At 44.0% G+C, this 21,959-nt stretch overlaps 1 protein-coding gene across 3 annotated transcripts; it reads right to left on the bottom strand.

Annotated features, from left to right (window-relative positions):
- Positions 1-7: 7 nt before the first annotated feature.
- LOC149340415 (acyl-CoA-binding domain-containing protein 5-like) lies at positions 8-21,764 on the bottom strand. 3 transcript variants are annotated; one of them, XM_089549183.1, is made up of 10 exons: positions 21,544-21,764; positions 20,475-20,604; positions 18,795-18,867; positions 18,503-18,541; positions 16,702-16,858; positions 14,742-14,819; positions 13,197-13,276; positions 11,300-11,585; positions 7,900-8,120; positions 8-4,339 (listed from the first exon to the last, which is right to left on the bottom strand). In XM_089549183.1, exons 1-10 carry the CDS (start codon positions 21,602-21,604, stop codon positions 4,205-4,207), a joined length of 1,260 nt encoding a protein of 419 aa, XP_089405309.1. In that variant the 5' UTR covers positions 21,605-21,764; the 3' UTR covers positions 8-4,204. The 3 variants fall into 3 exon arrangements, with proteins under 3 accessions (XP_089405309.1, XP_089405310.1, XP_089405311.1); XM_089549184.1 differs by having other exon boundaries at positions 11,300-11,582; XM_089549185.1 differs by lacking the exon at positions 18,503-18,541.
- Positions 21,765-21,959: the final 195 nt, after the last annotated feature.

Genomic DNA, 21,959 nt, shown 5'->3' with positions numbered 1-21,959 from the left:
ATTAGAATTCATTTAAAAATGCAGTTTATTAAAATGGCATGTACAAGTTTTTTTACATATAAATCTCTTATGAACAAAAAATACGACCATGCCACCTCAAAAGTGGGGTAGTCCAGGCGTACAAGATAACAGCTTCATAAGCAAAGGGAAGGATGCTTTAAGGACACCCAATATTGAAATGCAACACCACACCACCTCCTGCAATCCAACAACACAATCTAAAACTTTCCTCTGAACAGAACGTTATAGCTTCAGCCACACAGCATATCCAACTGTTCCTACAAGACCTTCTAAAGTGTGCTTGAAGCCTTCAGAGTTTTCTTGCAAAAAATTCTTTTCAGTGCCTACTGAATAATAGAAAATAGCTAAAGCTAAAGGAAAGATTAACACCAAGCATTCCCCGTTAGAATGGACTGCACATCTAACGAGTAAGTGGTTGCCTCATCCTCCCATTCTGCACTGCACTAGCAGCACTACTGGCAGTGCCAATATTTTTTTTTTTTTCATGCTGTAATTCAATTTTGTAGCTAACATTCTGAACAAAAAGCAATAGCAGCAATACTGCTGACATACAAACTAAGTCCAGAATAAGGGGATGGCTTATTTTCTCCTTTCTGTTCGGTGTATTCTGCAGCTTTGTACTTGAGAAGCAGCTCAATATTTCACAGAGCCGATATATTTCTGGATATCTAGTCAAGCTCATTTGGCTTAGACAGACGCAACGCATGACTAAAAGTAATAGAGGAATGTAATGGATAGCAGGAAAAAGGAAGGGGGAACCGCCACAACACTCACAGGAAGGTTCACTTGCTCTCATTGCAATGTTTTAAAAAAAAAAAGCCCTTTCAAAGTGCTGCGATGGTGCAGTGTGGGGAAGCCAACCTAACGCACTTTTGGCGCTCGTTTTTTTGTGGCCTCCGCATTCGCCGCGAGCAGCTTCGAAACAGCACTTGAACTTCGGAAAAGGTATCTCTTAAAGGGACACTGAGGAGAAATTGAAGTTGGCTTGTATCGACAGAATACCAGCTCCTGATTACAAAAACGCCACTCATACTGACAACAAAGCTCTTGTAACGTAGAAAAGAGCAAGAACCAAAATACAGGTATCGCCGCCACAGGCCAAACTCGCAAGTACAAGCGTCATGACGTCATATAACAATACAGTGTTGCTAGAACCAATGGTTCTAGCAACGCTAGGACACGAGAAGCACAAATCACTGAGGCGCAGCCAATGCATGCGCAAATCTCCTTGACGTCGCCAGATGGCGCCACGTGCCGGGCAGCTACGCGCTCGCCTGAAGCATCGGGACCAATCAGCGCCTGCTCGCCGGCGTTGGGCGGGCTCCCGGTATTCCGCTAGCGGTATCAAGGTACACGGTATGCTAAAGGTGTCTATTTGCGAGAACTTCGTTGACGACTTCGAGAACGAGATCCATCGTAACTCTCGCAAAACGCCGGTGCAAACGTAAGCGAAGCGACTGTAGCGACGGCCGCAATAGCCTATAGATGCCTTCAACGTGCGGCCGGCGGTAGCTTTCTTTTCGGCTGCTGCTAGGCCGCACTGCTGGCCGCCAGAAATCACGGAGTCTGCATCACGTCATGTCACGTCATGTTTCACGTCACTTAGTCCTCTGTCGTCATAGCCGAATCCCAAGTTTGAATCACAGCGGCGGGAAAAACCTTTTCAACTTCGAATCCAAATTTCTTAGAAATAAATGCATTTTTCGCTGCCGGCCAAGTGGCAACAAAGCCATGACATGCCGAACTATCGGATTTTGCTATAAAAAATATATTAATAGTGCTCTCCTCAGTGTCCCTTTAAGTTGCCATTCTTTGACTAAACTGCACTTCTGCGTGAGTGTTCAGTGAACTGTTACATTACACATTTTGGCTATATCAAACTATTTTTACCTGTCCACTTGAATTCTTGGTGTCCTGAACTTTTTATTTATTATCCTTGGCTTTATAATTTCAGAGTTTAACTGAGTACGTGTTGTTTACACTATGCATTCTAATGCATCAAACACTGCACAGTACAACGTGATTGCACACTGTTCCTGCCTGGTCCCTTATCACACTTTTCATCGCACAAGATATACGTACTGCTGTTATTTTCATACAAATCAGAGTTCCAAGCTATACTACAAATATGCTGTGCAAACGGCAAAGTTGCAGGCGCATTTGCGGACGGAATTGCGTACACTGCTGTGGGCAACAACACCATGCACACACAAAGAGGAAAAAAAGAAAAATAAAAGGACGTGGATGCCTTACCACTATCGGTGACAATCCACACGTGAATGACTACACCTCAAACACAAATTGTGCTGCCTCCAAAAAATGAAACGCATAATTTTGCGTTGCAAGAGGCGTTGCACTGAGCAAAGAATTGCTGAATGCATTTTGTGAATAGTATTTTTTAACAATTAACCACTTAGCAACTAACTGGCTAGGTGCTTGCACAAAACAGAACAGGAAAACAAAAAAGATGAAGGTTAAGCTTCCTGCAGACTAAGAGTGTAATCAAACAGCATCTCAATGACTGTCTAAAATGTTAACGAATGCAGCATATACACAAAAAGAAAGACATTTTACATATTGCACATACATATAAAATTAGCAACATGGTGATTCACAGTTATAAAAACAACTTTTTGATTTCTGGCTTTTGTGTTCACTTGCACTGTGGTCAATGCTACCATGGTGACGACAGTATACGGCTGCACCCTATAAGATGTTGGCAGCCTTTGTAAAATATTAATTCTGCAGAACTCGTACAGTTTTTTTGTGCACTGCATACAGGGCACGCGATTTCTGTAGAACTTGCAGTCTTCGTCTAGTGCAAGCCGCTTAGTGTTGTCCGACAGCACAGAGGAGTCCTTGCTTAATGAAAGCAGATTTCCACTAGTGAAGGCCTAGAACACCAGAAGTGCCAAAACAGGAGTACATCAATCAAACAGCATGATGAGTAGCCTGGCGTTACACCACAGTGGCCTGTATATACTGTTGGCAACAAACTGCAGGTTGTGACAACTCTCACACATACTCATGGGAAGGAGGCTAGTGCTGCCTACATAGGCAAGGTTGTCTGGCTTCATTTGATACAAATAGTTAGCACATTTTCGGTAAGTAAAATACACCCCCCAGTTCCCACCGTTAGTTTCAAAAAGAAAACAAAGTAGTCTTAAGAAGACAGGTAACATTAGCATAGGCAACAAATATGCAAAACCACTTTATGCATGCCTGTACATATGACAACAATTTCAGTAGTAATACTAATAATAATAATAATAAAAGAAGACATCTAGACCGAGGTGATGACAATCCACAAAAACTAAAACTTGCATGCAGTTATATGTACTTGCATGCCGGTTCACCACCAGATGTCAAAAGCATTGCGACAACTATTCAGCTTCACACACATACAATCGTGCTCACCACGACCTGCAATGCATCACTGGCAACCGAATGCAGTTTGCTCTTTATAGAAATAGACAAATGCCGTGATACACACTGCACGAATCCCAAACCTCTTGAATGGCAGCTAGGTGCTTTAATTTTTCAGCGCCACTTATCTCTGAAAGAAGGCCCGGACCACATCTTGCATGTTGCAGGCAGAACTGTACAGGGTTGGTCAAAAGTCCCCAGATCACAGGCTTTGCTGCTGAGTCTTGTAATGGGGCAATCATGACACCGCCGAAGCTCGAAGTTCCTGGAGGACTTAAGAACAATTTCGTATTCACCCCTGAGGACCTAGGTAGCTTCATAAGTGCGGTAAGTGTCCAACTGCACTACTCAAAAGCTAATTCTGTGGCCCGGAGACTTTTAACCTGTACGTGCAACAAGTAGTACAGTGCTTTTCGGAAGGAACTAGGCAGTTCGAAGTGCGAATGCACTGCACTGAACAAGCTCTGTCACGAAGCCCCCAATGCATTTCCGACATGCTTCTCTATCGTGGTTTTTATGTGCTCTAAGACAGCAAGTAGGAGCTGCTAGAGCACCAGAACTACAAGGGTCCCACTGCAACTCATTGACCATTCTGGTCATACACAGAGTCGCCACGGAACTCTTGGAGAACAAGTGTTGGGCTTCCTTTAATTTATGCGGCAACACGCTGCACCTGTCCCCTCATGCACGAGGGATTCTCTCCGAACAGCCACTGATGCAAGAGGAAGGCAAGTCTCTGCATGAGCCCTGAGGGCACTCATCGGAGGTGCCTGCGCCTGCGATGGCTGAAGATGTAGAAGGCAAGCTGGAAAACCACGGGCCAGGCAAGCAGAAGCATCAGCACGTGAGGTGCAACACCCCCAAACAGCCACCAGCGCTGGTTCTGTGGGGCCTGTGTGGAGAAACGAGGGATGACAAAAGAGAATCTCTTCCATTTCGTCACGGGAACATTTGCGGTAAAGTGCCTGGTGCTCTGGGCCAAGGCTGAATTGGACCTACACCAAAACAAGGCACCACAAGCAGTATAGAAACATGTGGAGTGGCTGTTCAGTAGGAGTGTGCGAATATTTGAAAAATTCGAATAATAAATTTAATATCCTTTCATACGATTATTCAAACCAATCAAATAGTACGTGTTTAAAATTATTAGAAAAAAAAATATACGTTCTCAACTTTTTCAAATATACTTTTTAAGTAATTGGCATGAGGTTCAAATAAGGCTTGCTGTATTTTTCTTCGTCGGCTGATAAAAAAAAATTGCTGCTGGTTTAGCATTGCTAAGCACGAAATATTGGGCGAAAGCATGTTTTTGCAGGTAGACGCAACCACCACGTACCTGAGAGTGCGATTCCTCAAAATCAACGAAGTCTAGAACAATGCCAACACCAATGAATCCAAAGAATGCCAGCAGCCCACTCCTCCAATGCCGTGTTTCAGCCAAAATGTCACCGCAAATGCAAGCAGCACACATCTCTGTCACTACCACCACGAGCGCGACAGGTGTCCACTGACCCCGCGAGCCAGTTATGCGGGTTTCCTTTCATGACTTTTGTGCACAGATGGCAGTTGAAGATGAAAACGTGCAATGCACAGTGCAAGAGTGTATGGCAGTTTAACATGAGGCGTGATAGGCTACGACGATGCAGTGGACAGCGAAGCTGATCTCTTCTGAGCTGTGGCAGTCACATTTGGATGGAGGCGAAATGCTAGTGGCCTGTGTAATGTGCGATGTCAGTGCACATTACAGAACCCCAGGTGGTCGAAATTATCCACAGCTCTCCACTACAGCATCCCTCATAGCCCGAGTTACTTTGGGATGTTAAACCAAAACTTAAACCAAACCTTAACGCTGATGCGTTAGAAGTACTATTACCACACTCCTACTGTTTCGCGATAAGCACTGATAAACCAAAGGAACAAATCTGAACTCTGGCTTCTGGCGTTCATCAGTATAAAACATTATATTGCAGAGAAAAATAATGAGATGAGCTTAAAAACACTTTATACAGTGATGCGATTGGCCGAGGTCACTTTGTAGCAACCTTTGCAGCAGCCATAAGTGCCTTCTGGCACAGAAAAGTGAGTGTTTGGCGCAGATATATGCTGCATTTTCCAGTATTTATGTGACGTTTTTATTTCTAGATTTTTCGTCTTTTTTTAGTTTTAGATTATTTTTTTTTAGATTATATATGGCAAAAAATGATGCGTCACCACAAGCCATCTTTTGCCATTCCTAGTAACTATGTTTTAAAAGAAAATCGATCAGTAAAAGAAGAAAAGAATCAAGTTATTACAGTTATAGTGCAGCGCGATCTGTTATAGCATGAACCACTTCCACAAGAACCCTACTACGTCTGCACAGTGGCAGGTGTGCACTCTTCAGGTGTGCAGACAGCTCACCATGGATGCGGTTCATGGTAGTGACGACACCTGTGAGGCAAAGAAGCTACGATGCAAAACTGAAGTTGCGTGCTGCTGAATATGCGCTGAAGAACAAGAACCGCACAGCAGGGAGACAGTCCGATGAGAGTGAAAAAAATTATCCGGGACTATCTGTTCCTTTTCGATAGGGCAATGAAGCGAGCCACAAAATCGACGCCCATTGGTAACTTCGCAGCAGCATGCAGTTTCTCCACTTCGGCCGAACAAACACGTGGAAGTCAATGGCGGCACCGTTTGCAAATATTTGTGCCACCATGCACATTCCAATCTGCCCTCCACACCACGGGACGACCTGAGTAAATCCCTGCGTGCTGCAGGCCTACTTCACTTTTCATTATGTAGGTGACAACGAGCTCGGCCAGCATGATGCCTGCCCGCATATATATAGACGCTTTACAGCACCGTATCATGGGGGCTGCCATCTTTGATCACATCGCCATTACACGCCTCCTGACTGCTCGGCGTGCGCTTCATCGCGACGGCTGCTGCGTCTGATGGTTCTGTTCCTACAGACAATATATATTTTCGGCTGATATGGTTGCAAAGGAGTGAGAAGATGGCGGCACTATGGATTGGCCAAAGCTTCGAAGGATGTGCGAGAACCCTAATTCGATCACCTGAGGCGTGAAAACGTGATCGGGCTTCATGCCGCGGAGACCTGCTGAGCTCTCAGCCTCTTCGAGCCAGCGGATGGATCGCCTCAATGCTTGTCTTTGCATCCCCTGAAGGCTTTGCTTAATTATTTTTAATTGTTATCTAAAACGGCAAGGTTTAATGCTCCTGCGGCAGTGCAGGTCGCTGTCATACATATTATGTACTCGCATGCAGACACCACTCTGAAACGCTCGCATACGCATCATGCGTATTTGTTTACAACCAATTACCGGTGCTTAGGAAACCTAAAATATCTTCTACTGGTTTGTTTAACACAAATAGGCGACAAAAGTAAATAGACATACAATGTTAACTATTAAATAGACAACAATATGTTAACTATCATGGTAGCAGTACCATGCATCAAGCAGCCTTCACAAGCTGGCGTTTTGAACGATTCCACGGTATTTTAAATTAAATTAATTGTAATAACGCGTGCATGGCAAAGCGTTCATACTACCCGAGGTTCACAATTATGTCAGCCTTGCATATAAAATTTTGGTACGTTCCACGCTCGATATGCGGGCATGAAAATGCTCGAAGTCTCGTCGGTTGTAAGTAATCAGCTTAACTCTGAGCCTATGGAGTCACTTTTGTGAATGTCTCGCATGGATCGCGATGAAGTGACAACAACCCAGCACAGCAGAAATGCCAATTCTTTATACCAAATATGGTCCACGAAAACCGCGCTACTTGGAGCGAACTTCAACAGTATGGACGGCATGTAGTACACTGATTGACGGTAGGCGTTGTCCACTTGCACGGCTGTGCACTGCACAACATACAGTAGCGGTATGTAGGAGCGTAAGTTTTTTTTACCGCTTAAATTCGTCCTCGGCCGCTCCTTTTATTAATGACCGCACACCTTAACTTACGAGCAATGGGGTCTCAACATACTGCGCAGCAACTGAAAGCACTGAAAGCACGAAGTGAGGGTTTCGGTGGTGGAATTCGGTGGCGGAACAGCTCGTTCATGCGGCTATGTTATGCACTTACCCTCTCAGATTTTCCAAGACCAAAACATTTCTTTCTATACAGGCCATCTAGCACTGATGAACGTGCTTGTTGTGTTTGCCCGTTCAAAAAGGGTGCATGGAGAACGGGCGCGAACAATTCTCGCAATCCACAACACAGCACACATTTTCTCTGCCTTTTCACATCTTCTTGGAAAGAACACACTCAGCGGCTACCCGGGATATTTCCAGTGCTGCGTCGAGGCGTACATGCCGGAGACTTATGAGGCCCGTAATGGCACCGTACTCCGAGCGCGCCTGTGGCGCCATCTGGTCTCAAAAGGAAGAACTGCGCGCTGTAAACGGTCTATAATAAAGACGAACTTGCCACGACAACCCTCACCTTGGCGTGTTGTAGCAGCGTCTCGAGCACCTCGAGGCGTGCCACCACTTCATCCATGGTGTGCTGCAGCCGGAGCACGGCTACAGCCAGCTGCTCACTCACTTCCAGGGCCAGCTGGGGCCGGCCGCTGCCACCACCACCACTGCCCATGCCACCACCTGGCAGCCGCCCCGACGACCGTGGTGGCCAGGCAGGGCCTCCTTCGGCTCCTCCGTCCGTCTCTGCAAGTGCATGGCAATCCGCGCTTGCTGCCCCACACAGTACGAAATACAGAGCAGCACTGGCACCATCAAGACTTCGAAAATTCAGCAGCATGGGTGTCCAAATGACAGCTAAAGAAAAAGACATCACCACGGAGCAACTCAGAAGATTATATGCATAACCCGATGCAAAGCCCTGTGCCAGAACCTTATTAAGTATTTGTACCACACTGCTTAGCACCAGTGCATATAAATCAGCAGCTGTTAGTCGAAAAAAAAAAAATTTTTCTTCAACACTTACGCTCTTTCTCATACGTGGCAAAATCTTAGAAGGTGATCAAGAGGTTGCACAGTACCTCTGCAGCAACACGTACCACCATGGAGCAATGGCAGTCTGGGTAAAATAGTGATGCACATCAAAAGCCTTGTTCATGCAAGTCTTAAGTGATTCCATGGCTCATGCGTTGTAGCTTGAGAAAATGTCATTGTCAAAGTCACTGGCGAGAAATTCCTTTTCTTTTTTTTTCTGATGGCAGATAGTGGACCTTTAGCTGTCACGTGGCCGAACATAGCATGGCAAAAGGTAATACATCTGCCTAATTCGCTCATCGCCATCTGCTGAGACCCGCACTGAAAGGTAGAGCCCCTTAACTTCTTAAAGATAACCGGCAACCACCCAACAAAGCAGAGCAGAAATCAGATAAGGATAAGGGCATAAGCTGATGCTGGAGTGAGCACCATCTGCTCTGCTTGGTGCACAGCAACCTCTGCCACTTATCAGCTATTGCACAGTGCAGGCGCTACCATGAAAGAAAGAAACACAGCTGCTACAAATAAATAACTTATAAAGTTGAATAAAAAAACATTCTAACAAAAAACTGCTCACTCTTACAATATGCTGTTCAAGTTGCAAAAATCAGGAGGAAAGCAAGTAAAAACGTCTGGCTTTAAAATCTCTGCACATTTCACCTCTTCCTTAAATCCTTCACGGCACGACCCACTGTAGAACTGCTGTCCAGCCACTCCTTTTAACTGCTTATAACTAGGGTTCGGACTTTTCAATTTAAACCAAAAACACCCACTAAAGTCCATTGAATTCAACTTTCAAGATTCAGTTTTAACCGAAAAAGGTCAGTATCCTCCACAGACATGCTTGTCTGGCTGGCTACTGAGCAAGAGTTACACTAAATCAAGGGAGAAAAAAGTACCGAAGTCAGAAGCATGGTAAGACGGTGGTACGTAAGATGGTGGTACCGTTGAAGTAAATAGTGCAGGTGTACACTGAGGCACTGTTCCGCAATCTTACATGCCTCTCCAGGCCAATAGGCTCCACTTCTTCACAGTCTGTACGCAAATTGCTGTTTGTTCACTGTCATCAACTGTTTAGGGCAGTTACTTGGTTCAGTATGTTTGCCCCCGCATATATAGTCAAACCCAAATATAACAAACTCAGATCAAGCGAATTATGCCTACGTCGAACACTCGGAAGTTTTACTAGCAAAGTACACATTGGATATATTGAACTCTGATCGCCCACGATCGATCCCGATCAGTTGCCAACAGACTGCAGTGCCGGCTCTGTGTATCCTCTGGGCAACCGCACTGCCAGGCTGCACTTCACTGAAACCCTTGAAGCACAGGAGGAGTGGGAGCACCCCTTTAAAATCCCTGTCGCCAGCCAACCTCGCTTTGCAGCGCTCCTATCCAGCAGCTGCCTACCATGACCCTGTACAGACGCATACACAGTTCCCAAGAAGCGCCTCAAAGCAATGGCAGTGTCTTATCACCGCGCATACCACCTGGTGATGACAAAGGTTGTATTAAATGTCGGACATCTTGATGCACGTAAAAGGTGGTCACCTGACTATAAAGGAAGAGCTCTGCATGACTGACTGTGGAAGGTGTCCCAATGTCAACCTGCTGTAAAGCAAATTTTAGACAGCTTTGCTGGCATATTAAGAGACGCTCTCCGCAAATGCCACAGAATGGGAGCATTGCGGGCCCTTAGAGCCACTCCCAACCTCTGTTATCCTCACTGAACTCAACCTGGACTGAACATGCAACATGCAGTTAAACGTGGACGTAACTAACCTCCACGCTGTCAGTGCTAAGGCTGCCCCCTCTGAAGCGCATGTACTTGTGAACTGCAGGCAACAAAGGTGTTGCAGTAGTTGCCCATGATATAAAGGACTCACTACACCAACTATCTATTAGCTGTGTTAATTTAAATTTAGTCGAACCACTCGAAAGTGTCACGATGATAAAACATGAACTGAAATGAAGTGATTGTCTATGATATCAACAAGAGGCCACAGCTGACACAAACGCGCCATGCTCCAATGCTGTCGATCCCTCTACTTGGCAAATGCAGCAGTCCCCACTGCTTTCTCTTTTGCAACATTACACCACGTGGCACTGCAACAGCTAACGCTCAAAACCAGCAAAAAACAATAGTGAAAAAAAATACAGGACGTGCACTGCATGCACATCAACGCCACTCAGTTGTTTGAGCAGTTTCGGCACTGACAGCTATTGTGCATCGAGAGTGGGGATGGCGGAGAGCGTCAGATATGCATGGCAAATAGTTCTTTTAGTACAGCCCGCCGCAGTGGCTCAGTGGTTAAGGCGCTCAGCTGCTGGCCCGAAAGATGCGAGTTCGATCCCGGCCACAGCAGTCGAATTTTGATGAAGGCAAAATTCTAGAGGCCCATGTACTGTGCAATGTCAGTGCACGTTAAAGAACCCCAGGTGGTCGAAATTTCCGGAGCCCTTCACTGCGGCATCAATCATAGCCTGAGTCGCTTTGGGACGTTGAACCCCAATAAACCAATCCTTTAGTACAGGGGTCCAGAATCTAGAATCTCAAAGCTTCTGCTCTGCGCTCTTCTGGCTCCATGACGATCTTTAGCGTGACAAGTGGTCTTGGGAACACACAGATTTTTGCGCATCGCTACTAGGTTTGCTTCAGTTTTGGTACATTTACTACTGGAAACCCCCGGGATATAACCTCTAACTGTTTCAAGCTTTGTGAAACCAGCCAGAAATGGAGAAAAACAAGAACAACAGGTGGCCAAGACCATGATAACAGCTCACTTCTGCCTCTCACATCTCTGTTCACTGTTTGCATGAATACCTATGTTCTGGATGCAGATGGCATGCATTCTCAGCAGGTGCACGTTCACTTCACCAGCTCGACTCACCCCGTCGGCGGTGAGATCGTGGCAGGCGACCTCCTCCCCCGGGTCCCGACCTGGGCAGGGTGCCTGGTGCTCCCCCCCGGTGGGGGTTGTCGTCCCCGCCACCCCGCACGTAGGCCAGCTCCCCATTGGGGCGCTTGGCCCCATCGGGGTAGAAGGCCCAGAGCTGGCTCTGGCCGTCCTGCACCAGGACACGGTCGGAGCCACTCAGCAAGGCCTCGTTCACAGCACTGGCCACCATGCCCGAAGCCTCCTGCTCCCGAGGCTCGGGGGATCCACTCTCATCCTCCTGGTTGGAAGCGCACAGCAACAACAGAAGGCACTTAGGCACAAAGACAGAGCATCAACGATGAAAACGCACTTCCTTTGCACGCCAAGCAATGAAGTGAGAAACATCAGAAATAAACTAGCTGACAGAACTGCCAAGTACATTTTAAGCTATCCATCACACCAAAGAGGTTTCCTTGCAGCAAGTTCAAATGATAGTTCGTAAATGCACATGCAAGCATTAGACTCTGTCATCACGAAAGAAAAACACGGAACACATGATCCTTGCATACATAGTCAGCGTTGCCCCTTTCCCACATTAAGAGCACAGCATTCAATGACTCAATTTTTTAGTTCTTACAATAACTTGCACATGCAAAAATTAGAAAAAAAAAAGAAAGCTATGCATAACCCTTCTAATGCTACCACTCTTCAGAAGCTGACCTTCGTCTTCCTAAAAGCTTCTCTTAGCTCACATTGTCTCACACTAAACAAATGAAGAGGCCTCTAATGTATATACATATACACATTCAAGAAAAAGGCATCTCTGTGAGAAAAATGCAATGGCCTTTCCCACAACGGCATACAATCTGGCCAGAAACCAGCACAGAGGCACCTTTAGCTAATTTCATGCATGCCCTCTCTCACAGCTCCTAGAAGGGAAGAATAACAGAGAATGCTTCCATTACACAGCTTCAGAGGCCTACTATCAGGGGCCATTGTTTTCCACAAGTGGGCACACAAAGGAAAGTGTGACCTCCAATTTTCTCAGGCAGAAACAAAAAGAATGATGCAAGAGCAGTACAGCAGAAACAAACAGTATCAGGTATGACGGAAGCAGGCAAAAAGAAAGAAAGAAAGAAAGAAAGAAAGAAAGAAAGAAAGAAAGAAAGAGAGAAAGAAAGAAAGAAAGAGAAAGAAAGAAAGAAAGAAAGAAAGAAAGAAAGAAAGAAAGAAAGAAAGAAAGAAAGAAAGAAAGAAAGAAAGAAAGTAAGGCCACTGCAATGTGCTGTCTCCAAGGTTACCAAAAGGAAACCGCAGCTTGCTGCAACCAGTTTGGTGTGACACTAATAATCAGGGCGATATGACTGATCCACATGCACACCAATAAATGAATAATTAATTTATGCTTGTGAATGTCAATAACAACATTTTTCATACATCTCATTTCTTTTAAGTTTTTCAAGCAATAGCACCAAATGCAAGCATCAACATAAGCATCAAATACAAGAATCATGGGTAGAAATGAACAAGAACAATATAAAAAACAAACACTATCACATCTACTGAAATAATATACACACTTGAATAATGAATGCACCTGCAATTTTTTTTTTGTCTAAATATGAATGTCTGCTAATATCTTAGGTAATGTAAGAAATCCACCCCTGAAATTTTCACTAACATTTTAGGCAAAAAATGATGAGTGTATTAAGCAATGAATGTGAGAACCCGTATTGCACGTGTCTCTTGCCAATGACATCCCATCATTAATGAACAATTTAAAAATATTACCAACCAACTTGGACCACAGTTCTTCAACCCCACAAATGTGTTTACTAATCAGTGAGTAAATAACAAATGCGTAGGAATTAAGACTTGCTATAGAGAAACAAATGGAGACAGCACTCACATCTCCCATGTGATCGTAGGTGTCTGAAAACTCATCCTCCTCACTCTCAAAGTCGGATCTATGGCCATTCATTCCTCCTCCTGTGGAAGGCAGAAATTCAAAACTTAGAAAGTCACCTCACATACTTTATTACCCGCCAAGCCAGACATAACAACATAATAGAAAAGAAAGAAATTTCCAAAAATTTCGTAATAATATCGTAATATTACTAATGAAACCGACCGCCATTCACTTCAAACTGATCTTGACGCTGTAACGGCTTGGTGTTCCTCCTGGCTAATGTCTCTAAATGCATCTAAAACAAAGTTAATGTCGTTTACTAACCGTTCCACTCGAATTCCTACAGCCTACTTCCTCAATAACGATAGAGTAGAACTTACAACAACTTACAAGTACCTAGGAGTTCACTTTCAGTCTGACCTAACTTGGCATTACCATATTAACACAATCTTAGCATCAGCAAATCGCGCACTCGGCCTTCTTAGGCGTAATCTCAAACACACGCCTTCACACTTAAAAAAACTTGCTTACATCACGCTAATCCGGCCGAAAGTTGAGTATGCTTCTGCCATATGGGACCCTCAACAAGCTTACATCTTAAACAACATTGAATCCCTGCAAAACCATGCTGTTCGCTTCATCTTTCCAGATTATTCACGCTTCACCAGTGTCACAGCATTAAAACGTGCCGAGTTGGAACCACGCCATTCCACTCGCCTAACCTTACTTCACAAACTGTACCACCATCCCACCCTCCACGACGACTTTTTTGCCACACCCTGCAGTCTTTCCTCGCCGCAACCATGATAACAAAATAAAACGCATCACATGCCATTCATTGCTCTATGCAAAATCATTCATTCCTCGCACTATAATAGATTGGAACAACTTGCCATCACACATAGCTACTGAGGTTAGCCTACAATCGTTTCAGCATTCGTTAAAGCAAACCATGGACTAACAGATTTGGTATTTTTGTTGTATTATGTGCATTTACTGAGTATTTTATTCTGCATTGTTTGTTGTGTTATTTGTGTACATTACTAGCTTTAATTCATTATTACGTGTATTTTGTTTCAAGTGCCTGTGCCATATTTTTATACTTGTATCACACCCCCCCCCCATGTAATACCCTCGCACGAGGGCCCCAAGGGGTATTGTAAATAAATAAATAAAATAAATAAAACAACCCCATCACCAAGAACTTGTGCGATTCAAAATAAGCCAAAATACCAACATGAAATAAAGGAAGACATACTCCTTTCTGATTCTAATGATTATTTCTGCACTCAGATGCGAGCAATGCTAATATGGACCCTTCCTCTTACAACTGTGCCAAGCAGACATGTTTCAGAATGCATCGCACACTTTTCAAACTATGCAGTTCACCAGTGCTCAGTCCAAGTTGGAGAATGTCAAGAGGCAGGCAATGTTTCGGCTGTTGATGACTGCCCTCAAATTCATCACTGTCCTAATCACCATCAACACATCATCCACACATCTTTCAAATGCAATTACACAGACTCCATGCACACAAAACACTACCTGCTCCCATCCGTTCCGGTTTCTCTTCATTCTGCTTTTTGTCTGCTTTAGCATACACTGCCTGTTCTTGCTCGGCAGCTGCAAGCAAATGTGAAAACAGAGAATATATAAGTAAGTTAATGACCGGTACAGGCAGTCAATTCCTTTCAAACCGCATCCGTGGAAAATTTTCCTCGTTACCAATAGCACCATCAAAAATAAGCGGCAAACTTTGAAAAAGCAGAAAGGTTGAAAGACTGCGTTATTGTACGTTAACCGAAATTAAGAGAAACCCGAAGGCCTGAAAGGTTCTTCCAGGGCATGCACAAATTAATAAAAATCCCATTAGTGCCTCTGAATTTTTTCATCTCCAATTTACCACAAGTACAAAGGATTATTTTCGAGTTCACAAATCTCCACGACACTGTTTCAGAATGAGCTGACACATTTTTTAGTGTACACAATAGAACATCACCTAAAGAAAACTGCACATCACACAACAGCTGTCACTCCTGGAATTACCACTGAATAAGAAATTTATCAGCTCAAATATTTCCTCCTCCAAGAATTAGTTTTTCCGAACTGAGAAACTCTATATACAAACGACCATTCATAAGCACAGCAATAGGCAGGCTCATCTCAAGTGCAAGCCTAAGCAGTGCTCTTATCTCTTTAAAAACCACTGACACAAGAACAATTCACCAAAACCACAGGAAGGTGGAAAACTGTTAGCTTCAGACACACTATGTAGTTTTCATTCGCATGGACACTAATGGTGATTTTATGCATTGTGGGTTAGGGCCAAAAACTGTAAGCCATCTTCAGTTCTAGAAACATGTTTCAAATGGGTCACATGTATTCTGCATGTTCAAAAAGCAGTCAGCGACATGACGGTATCACTTCGCACCCAATAATGAAACCGCGTTAAAAAAATGGCGTTGTTACAGTCTAGCCCGTTTATAACGAAGCCGCTTATAGCGAAATAGCGGTTATAACGAACGGATTTCAATTTCCCATTCCCATTTTTGCATTTTCAATACATTTTGGGTCCGGTTTTAACGAAGTAAATAACAGCGCGTCAGCGGATATAACAAAGAGATTTAATACCAACCGAAAAATAATCTGCCAATCAACACAGTTTTGCGTCCTTGAGGCGATTTTTTCCGCGAAAATAAGAGCAAAATTCGGCTGACGGCGTCCTTTGGCTGACGGCGTCTAAGCCACATGGACTTCGTTTTCGCCAACGAAGACCTTGTTGCCACCGAGGACTTGACGACTGAAGAAGTTGCCGGTAGTGTCATGGAAGAGACATTGGCGGAGAGCGCCTCCGACAGCGAATGCGACGATGCTAGTTGTGCCCCTAAGCCGGGCACCTCCGCAGCGGCCATCGCAGCTGTTGACACGCTACGGATGTACCTCGGGAGTCCGGAGTTCGACCAGACCTTTGGTTCGCAGTTGGATGGTATGGAAGCTGCAATCCTGAAGTCCGCACTAGCGAAACGTGTTCAGGGGACGCTGGACGACTTCTTTCAGCGGCAATAAATCGGTATGCCGATGTTTGCATTTTTTTTTCGTAGTCCGCATAGTACGAAATAGCGGATATAGTGAAGTGATTTCCGATTCCCGCCGACTTCGTTATAACCGGGCTAGACTGTACTTGTTTTTCACACGAAAAAAAAAAAAAACTATTTGAGGGAAGATGTGTATGAAAAAAGTATAAAAACTGTTTCTGAGGAAAAAAGCTGAGTGTCAACCAAAGGCACTAATTCATGCAACACCCGGGCACTTAAATACTTCTGAACTGACAAATGAATGAAGACTGCAGAACTCAAAAAACTGCGAGCGACCTATACAGCTTATCCTACAACATAAACATTGATAAGAATAACTCAGTACCGTGGGCCTCTAAAAGTGCAACTAACTTTCTCCCATACAACTAATGTTAGGTCTCTAAAATTTGACTCCAAACTTGGGCGATTACCTTCGATTGTCTCTATATCATCTTCGGACTCCCGATTGCCATTCAGTTTCGCTTGTGGCAATGTGGCAGCCAACTGAGGTGGTATGGAATCAAACAACGGGCCAAGCAGATCCACAAACTTGGCCACATGGTCAGTGTACGACATCGCCTCAACAATCTGCAATGGAAGAAACGCCATGGGAATGATTCCATCACACAAAATTTGGTCAAGCGAAATAAATTTCCCCCTACACCCGCTTCACACTATTTTGGCTCTGCATGCAAAACAGATGCATTTTTCGGGAAAAACAAAAAACTGATTATATTAGCACAAACTCAAGTTGCACTCTGAGGTCAAATATGCTACCCGCAATGCAGAATGACTACCAAAACTCATATTTCTTTAGCCAATCATTCAGTCGATGATGGGGACATCAGTAAGCACAGGCACATGAGACCAGTAGGCTCAACAGAGGTTGTTTCCATTACAATTCAACGTGTCCATGTGACAAAAAGACTAGGCATCACAAGCAGCAAAATGATGCCAACACTATGGTCAGTTGCCCACTGTTGAGGTCACATCTACAGTTGCCAAATAGTATGTATTTTAAAATTATCATCTCAGAAAACAGCAAAATCATCTGAATCGACTAATCAAAGTTTAGGCAAACATTGTCCTCAAAACCACTAATTGAGAAGACTGCGTCAAATTTGTGTCCACCAATTCTCACAGGAAATCGTCTGTTAAATATTTAACACTGCTAGTTTGGACAAGGGGTTTTCCAACCTGCCAGGTCTTGCACTCATACAGTCCTGTGACAAATGCACTGGCTGGCTTTTGCCGCCTACTCAATGAAGACAATCTGCAGAAATATTAAGAATGATCTCAGGATGCCCCTTCGCTACCCATGCAAAGATTGCAGCAAGTAAAGAGCAAGCAGCAGTGTGTTTGTGCATTACATTAAAAGCAGAAAAGCCATCTGAATGCACTACAGAGCATGCAAATGCAAAGAAAGCCCCAAAAAAATTTTAATAATCTGAGAAAGTAAGCGTTAAAATTTAAACACCCAAGCCAAGTCATGCAAAAAAAAATATTAAACTGATAGTTCAGTTCTCGACGAGTCTGTCATGCACATAAATGTGGAAGAGAGTAGCTGCAAGTATGCTGTGCATGAAACACTGAACCAACGCCCACTGGAAAAAGAGCAGATAAGAGCTTTATAATGAGAAACGTTTATGTTAGTTAGCTTTTTTTCTTTATCCAGCCTCTGTTCATGTGAAAGACCACATAGCCTCTACATTTTTTGACGCCACAGATGCCGCTAAAATATAAAGACAAATGCAATTCAGGCACACTTGCAAGGGGTGTTAATATGGGTTAAGCTGTTAGTAGGACAGTAGGGCCCTCTGCTAATGATTTTTAAACGTAACCTACAGAGACTAACATTTTAACTGTCTAAAGCGACTTCTATAGTCAGGTACAGTTAGCGACCCAAGCAGCGAACAACCCCCAAAGGCAGCCATCTAAGCAATGGCTTTAATCCGTCGTCATGACGTCGCGGTCAACTGCCTTGCATATGCTAGCGTGGCATTGGAGATGGCTGGCAAGTGTCAAGGCATTTGCCCACAATGTCGGGGTAACACACTGACGCCATCACTTGGAGGGCCTCCTCTGAGGCGCATTTACTACTTTGTTCTTAAGTTTACATCCAACTGCACCAGACATAACTCGGAGTGTCACAATACAGAGTGCTCGTCTCTTAATCCCTCATTTTTTTTTTTGCTTTTGAGCATTCAATATGCTCTGAATGCGCGGTCATACCTGCTCTTCTGTGGCATTTTCTTGGCATTTTTTAACAACCTGGAAATGAAAACAAAACGAAAAATAACAGAAAACAGAACCAAAAATTCATGGCAAACAAAAACAAAGAATGCATGCAGAAAAACAAGATGCAGGCTTGCAGCACACATGGCTGCAAAACAAAACAACAGGACAGTACAAGAGCGACAAAACTGCCAAGCAGCCAGAAATGAACGGATAAGCAGTGTGTGCAGCAGCTGAACAAAGGCAGGCAGCTAGGATGAAGACCAGTGTGGCCGCCAGCGAAAAATACCTTGACCAGTTCTTCAACGTATTTCTCCATGGCCTCCTGCTTCGACATGTCGCCAAGCTTCATCCAAGCATCCCTGCAAAACAAAACGAAAAAAAAAAAATTCACTTCTGCATGGCATCAAGCTACACCAAGCTAAGTATCTGCATGCAACGGAGCATGCGACAAATGTTTAGAAAGCTGAGCAAGGCCTAAGTGTGCTATGAAAAATTACTAAGCGGGGGAAAAGGGGGGTACAGTTATTGCCATTTTTTCATTCACTCCGGCTGATGGTGGAATGTCTGGTGGTTCTTTGCTTATGCACTTCGAGGAACTGCGAGCTCCATGAAGTCATCTAACTCCAACGACTACAGCCATAAGGTATCGAATAAATATATTTCAATACAAACAAAGGTCTGATAAAAAGAAACAGTATAGGCATCAAACACCTTTACCAAAGGAACACTTCCCATGGTATGAGCAATGATAATTTTGCAAGCAGGTTGACTTGCGCAGGCCTTGCGAATAGCCTTCAAAATATAACACACAAAGGTCAATAAAACAATATGCTCCAGTGGCTTAGAGCGGAGGTTGGTGGTATGTGGGGGTTAACATACCAGAGCTACACATGGGCTACGAGAGAAGCCATAGTGGTGGACTATGGATTAATTTCAATTTCCTAGGGTTCCTTAACAGTGACGAACCAGTACACATAGAATGATGTTCGAAAAAGATAACATAAAGTAAAAAAAGCACAATAAATACGGACGAAAGTCCTTACTGCGGTTGCTACTACAAACACCCAGCCCATTCATCACATGCTATATCTGCTGCAGCCCAAAATGAAAATTTGTGCCATTAATCACAAATTCATTGGCCAAAAAAAAAGAAACAGGTTTCCACATCAAACAAGCCAGAAGGTAACTGCAAGGGGCCCAACTCTTGGACTCCACCAAAGAAATGAAATGCTCAGCAATTTTTGTGTTCCCTGGGAACATGCAGTGCACTATGATATAACATCAAAAACATTCATGACGTTTAAAAGTCACAACTGTTCCTAATTCTGTAGCTGACTTCAGGTTGAACAACTATACATGCTTTATTTTTCAAATGCGGAACAACACAGCAGACACCATCAAGTAAAAATTACGCTCAAACTAGGCAAGCTGCAAACCAAATGAATACATTTGTTTAACAAGAAACAAGTGTATCTCTCATTATGCAGCCAGTCAACATTAACTCTGGAGCAGCAATAAAACAAGGAACCTATCATAGCAGTTTTATGCAGACTCAAGGATGACAGTGATGCCACATTCATGAGAAAGACAAACTCTGTGCACAGATGATTAGCAGCACCTCATTACAAAATTCACCGGTGCAGTACAAGATAAAACAAAAATTGAGAAGGCACAGATATTACAAACATTCAGCAAAAGCAGTCTTCAAAACGGGTCGCTGACTTTCATTTATTTAAATATATCCAATCTAGAAGTTACAGGAAATGCCTTCAAGACCATATCGGAAGCCAAACAAGCAAACCTGCAGATGCTCTTTTAGCAATGCAGTATCTCACATTTAAATTCCCTGTAAAATATGGCACCACTAATTCAGGCACTAGGTTTCTTCTTCTTAGTTTAAAGCTACAGATAGCTGCTTGCACATGCTGCCAAAAAAAAAGACAACGCAAAGTGCACAGCACAGTACCATTTTGCATTTCCCACGATGTCCCAAAATCTTGGCTTGGGAACTTTGCATTCTGCTATAGATCCCTGAGTCGCTTGCTTGTAGTAGGCATAGAACTTGAGTTGAAGTTCGTGAGAAGGCTGAAATGACCCTGCACAGAAAGGCGACATGGTCTGGAAAATGGAACTGTTGTATGTACATACATGCTTGTACCAAAACCTAAGACTTCTTCAACACAGAAACAGCTCCCAACTATTCCAAGAGCTAGCTCGAACACACAGACTTGGTAGAATGACGTCTTGCTCAAGGTACACAGTACGGAACTCAGTAAAAAAAACATCCTCAGTAAAAAAAAACATCACACAGCGCACATGCCCACTCTCAAGCATTTTACAACCAGGAAAATTTCCTCAATTACAGGAAATCTTTGGCACACTAGCACCTGCAGAACGCTGGGCTGGCGTAAGAGTGTCGCAAGAGTGCGCGATTAATTCTGAGCGATTGTTCTCCCTCGGCGCGCCTACTTTCTCCCCCAGCAGAGGTACGCACACCGCTTCCTTGGACGCATTTTTGCTTGTCAGGCTAAGCGCAGGTAGTGACAAATTTCTGGCCCCGTTCAGGGAAAAATAATTGGGCACATATGGTGGACGAACACCCGCAGGCCTTCCTCTCTTTCAGTGGTTCTACTACACGTTAAAATCGCCCCGACGCGTCGATAAACAGAGCCAGCGCAGTTGCTACAAAAATATGTGCATACCTCACAACAAGCGAAGGCGCTGGATGCGGTGCAAGGACAGTGATTATTAAGATAAGCACCGTCAAGGAAAAACGGCTCCGAACTGTTCGACGGCGCGATTCAACTACGTACTTTCCTGGTTCCTACACTGAGCTTTTCGTGGGCCATAGCGTGCTAAAAGATGCCGCAGTGCTTGCATACTCAACGCAAGTACACATTTCACTAGTAAGCGGGCTCACTGAAGATGAGTACGCAGTTCTACAGATGTTTTACTATTGGTTTAGTTTTCCTCAGTGCCCCATGGACAGGTTCTACCTAAATGGGTTACGCGCAGGTGGTACCATCTTTGCTTACCGTTCTTTGGAAGGCCCCGGATCACCTCGACAGCTGCGTTAAACCTTTCTTCCGTCGTCATAGTGGTAAACGGAAGAGAAACGACGCGAAACTATAACGCATGAGGTGTGTTTACACAGCAGCCAAATACAGATTGCCTTGAGAACTCGTTTACGATAGCTGCTTGTCAGATAGCCTGTGCGAGATTTCCCCGTTTGGTGGCCGTTGGTCGCGCCAGCTGATGGCGCCACTGTAGACCGTAGTTGCCGTGGTTTTCTGAGAAATTCTTAATTTTATTAAATTATAATAATAAAACCTAAATTTTTTTATGCGCAATTCGCATTTTTTTTACGTTTCATTGTGATTGCAGACGGGTAAATTACATTTGCCTGCGTACTGAAACTTAACCGGATCGAACTGGTTCACATTTTCTGCGC

This window comes from Amblyomma mixtum, chromosome 6 (genome assembly GCF_055824585.1).
Source record: "Amblyomma mixtum isolate Tamu chromosome 6, ASM5582458v1, whole genome shotgun sequence".
Taxonomy (NCBI): domain Eukaryota; kingdom Metazoa; phylum Arthropoda; class Arachnida; order Ixodida; family Ixodidae; genus Amblyomma; species Amblyomma mixtum.
Note: the sequence above shows the minus strand (reverse complement) of the source record. Positions and strands in the feature narration are given on the sequence as shown.

Bases quoted from the DNA above. Each gene is read 5' to 3' on its own strand.
- LOC149340415 (XM_089549183.1), bottom strand. From the start codon at position 21,604: ATGACGACGGAAGAAAGGTTTAACGCAGCTGTCGAGGTGATCCGGGGC. The intron at 18,868-20,474 runs GTACTGTGCTGT...TTTGTTTTGCAG, and splicing joins ATCGTGGGAAATGCAAAATG to GGATGCTTGGATGAAGCTTG. The intron at 16,859-18,502 runs GTATGACCGCGC...CTTCCATTGCAG, and splicing joins AAAATGCCACAGAAGAGCAG to ATTGTTGAGGCGATGTCGTA.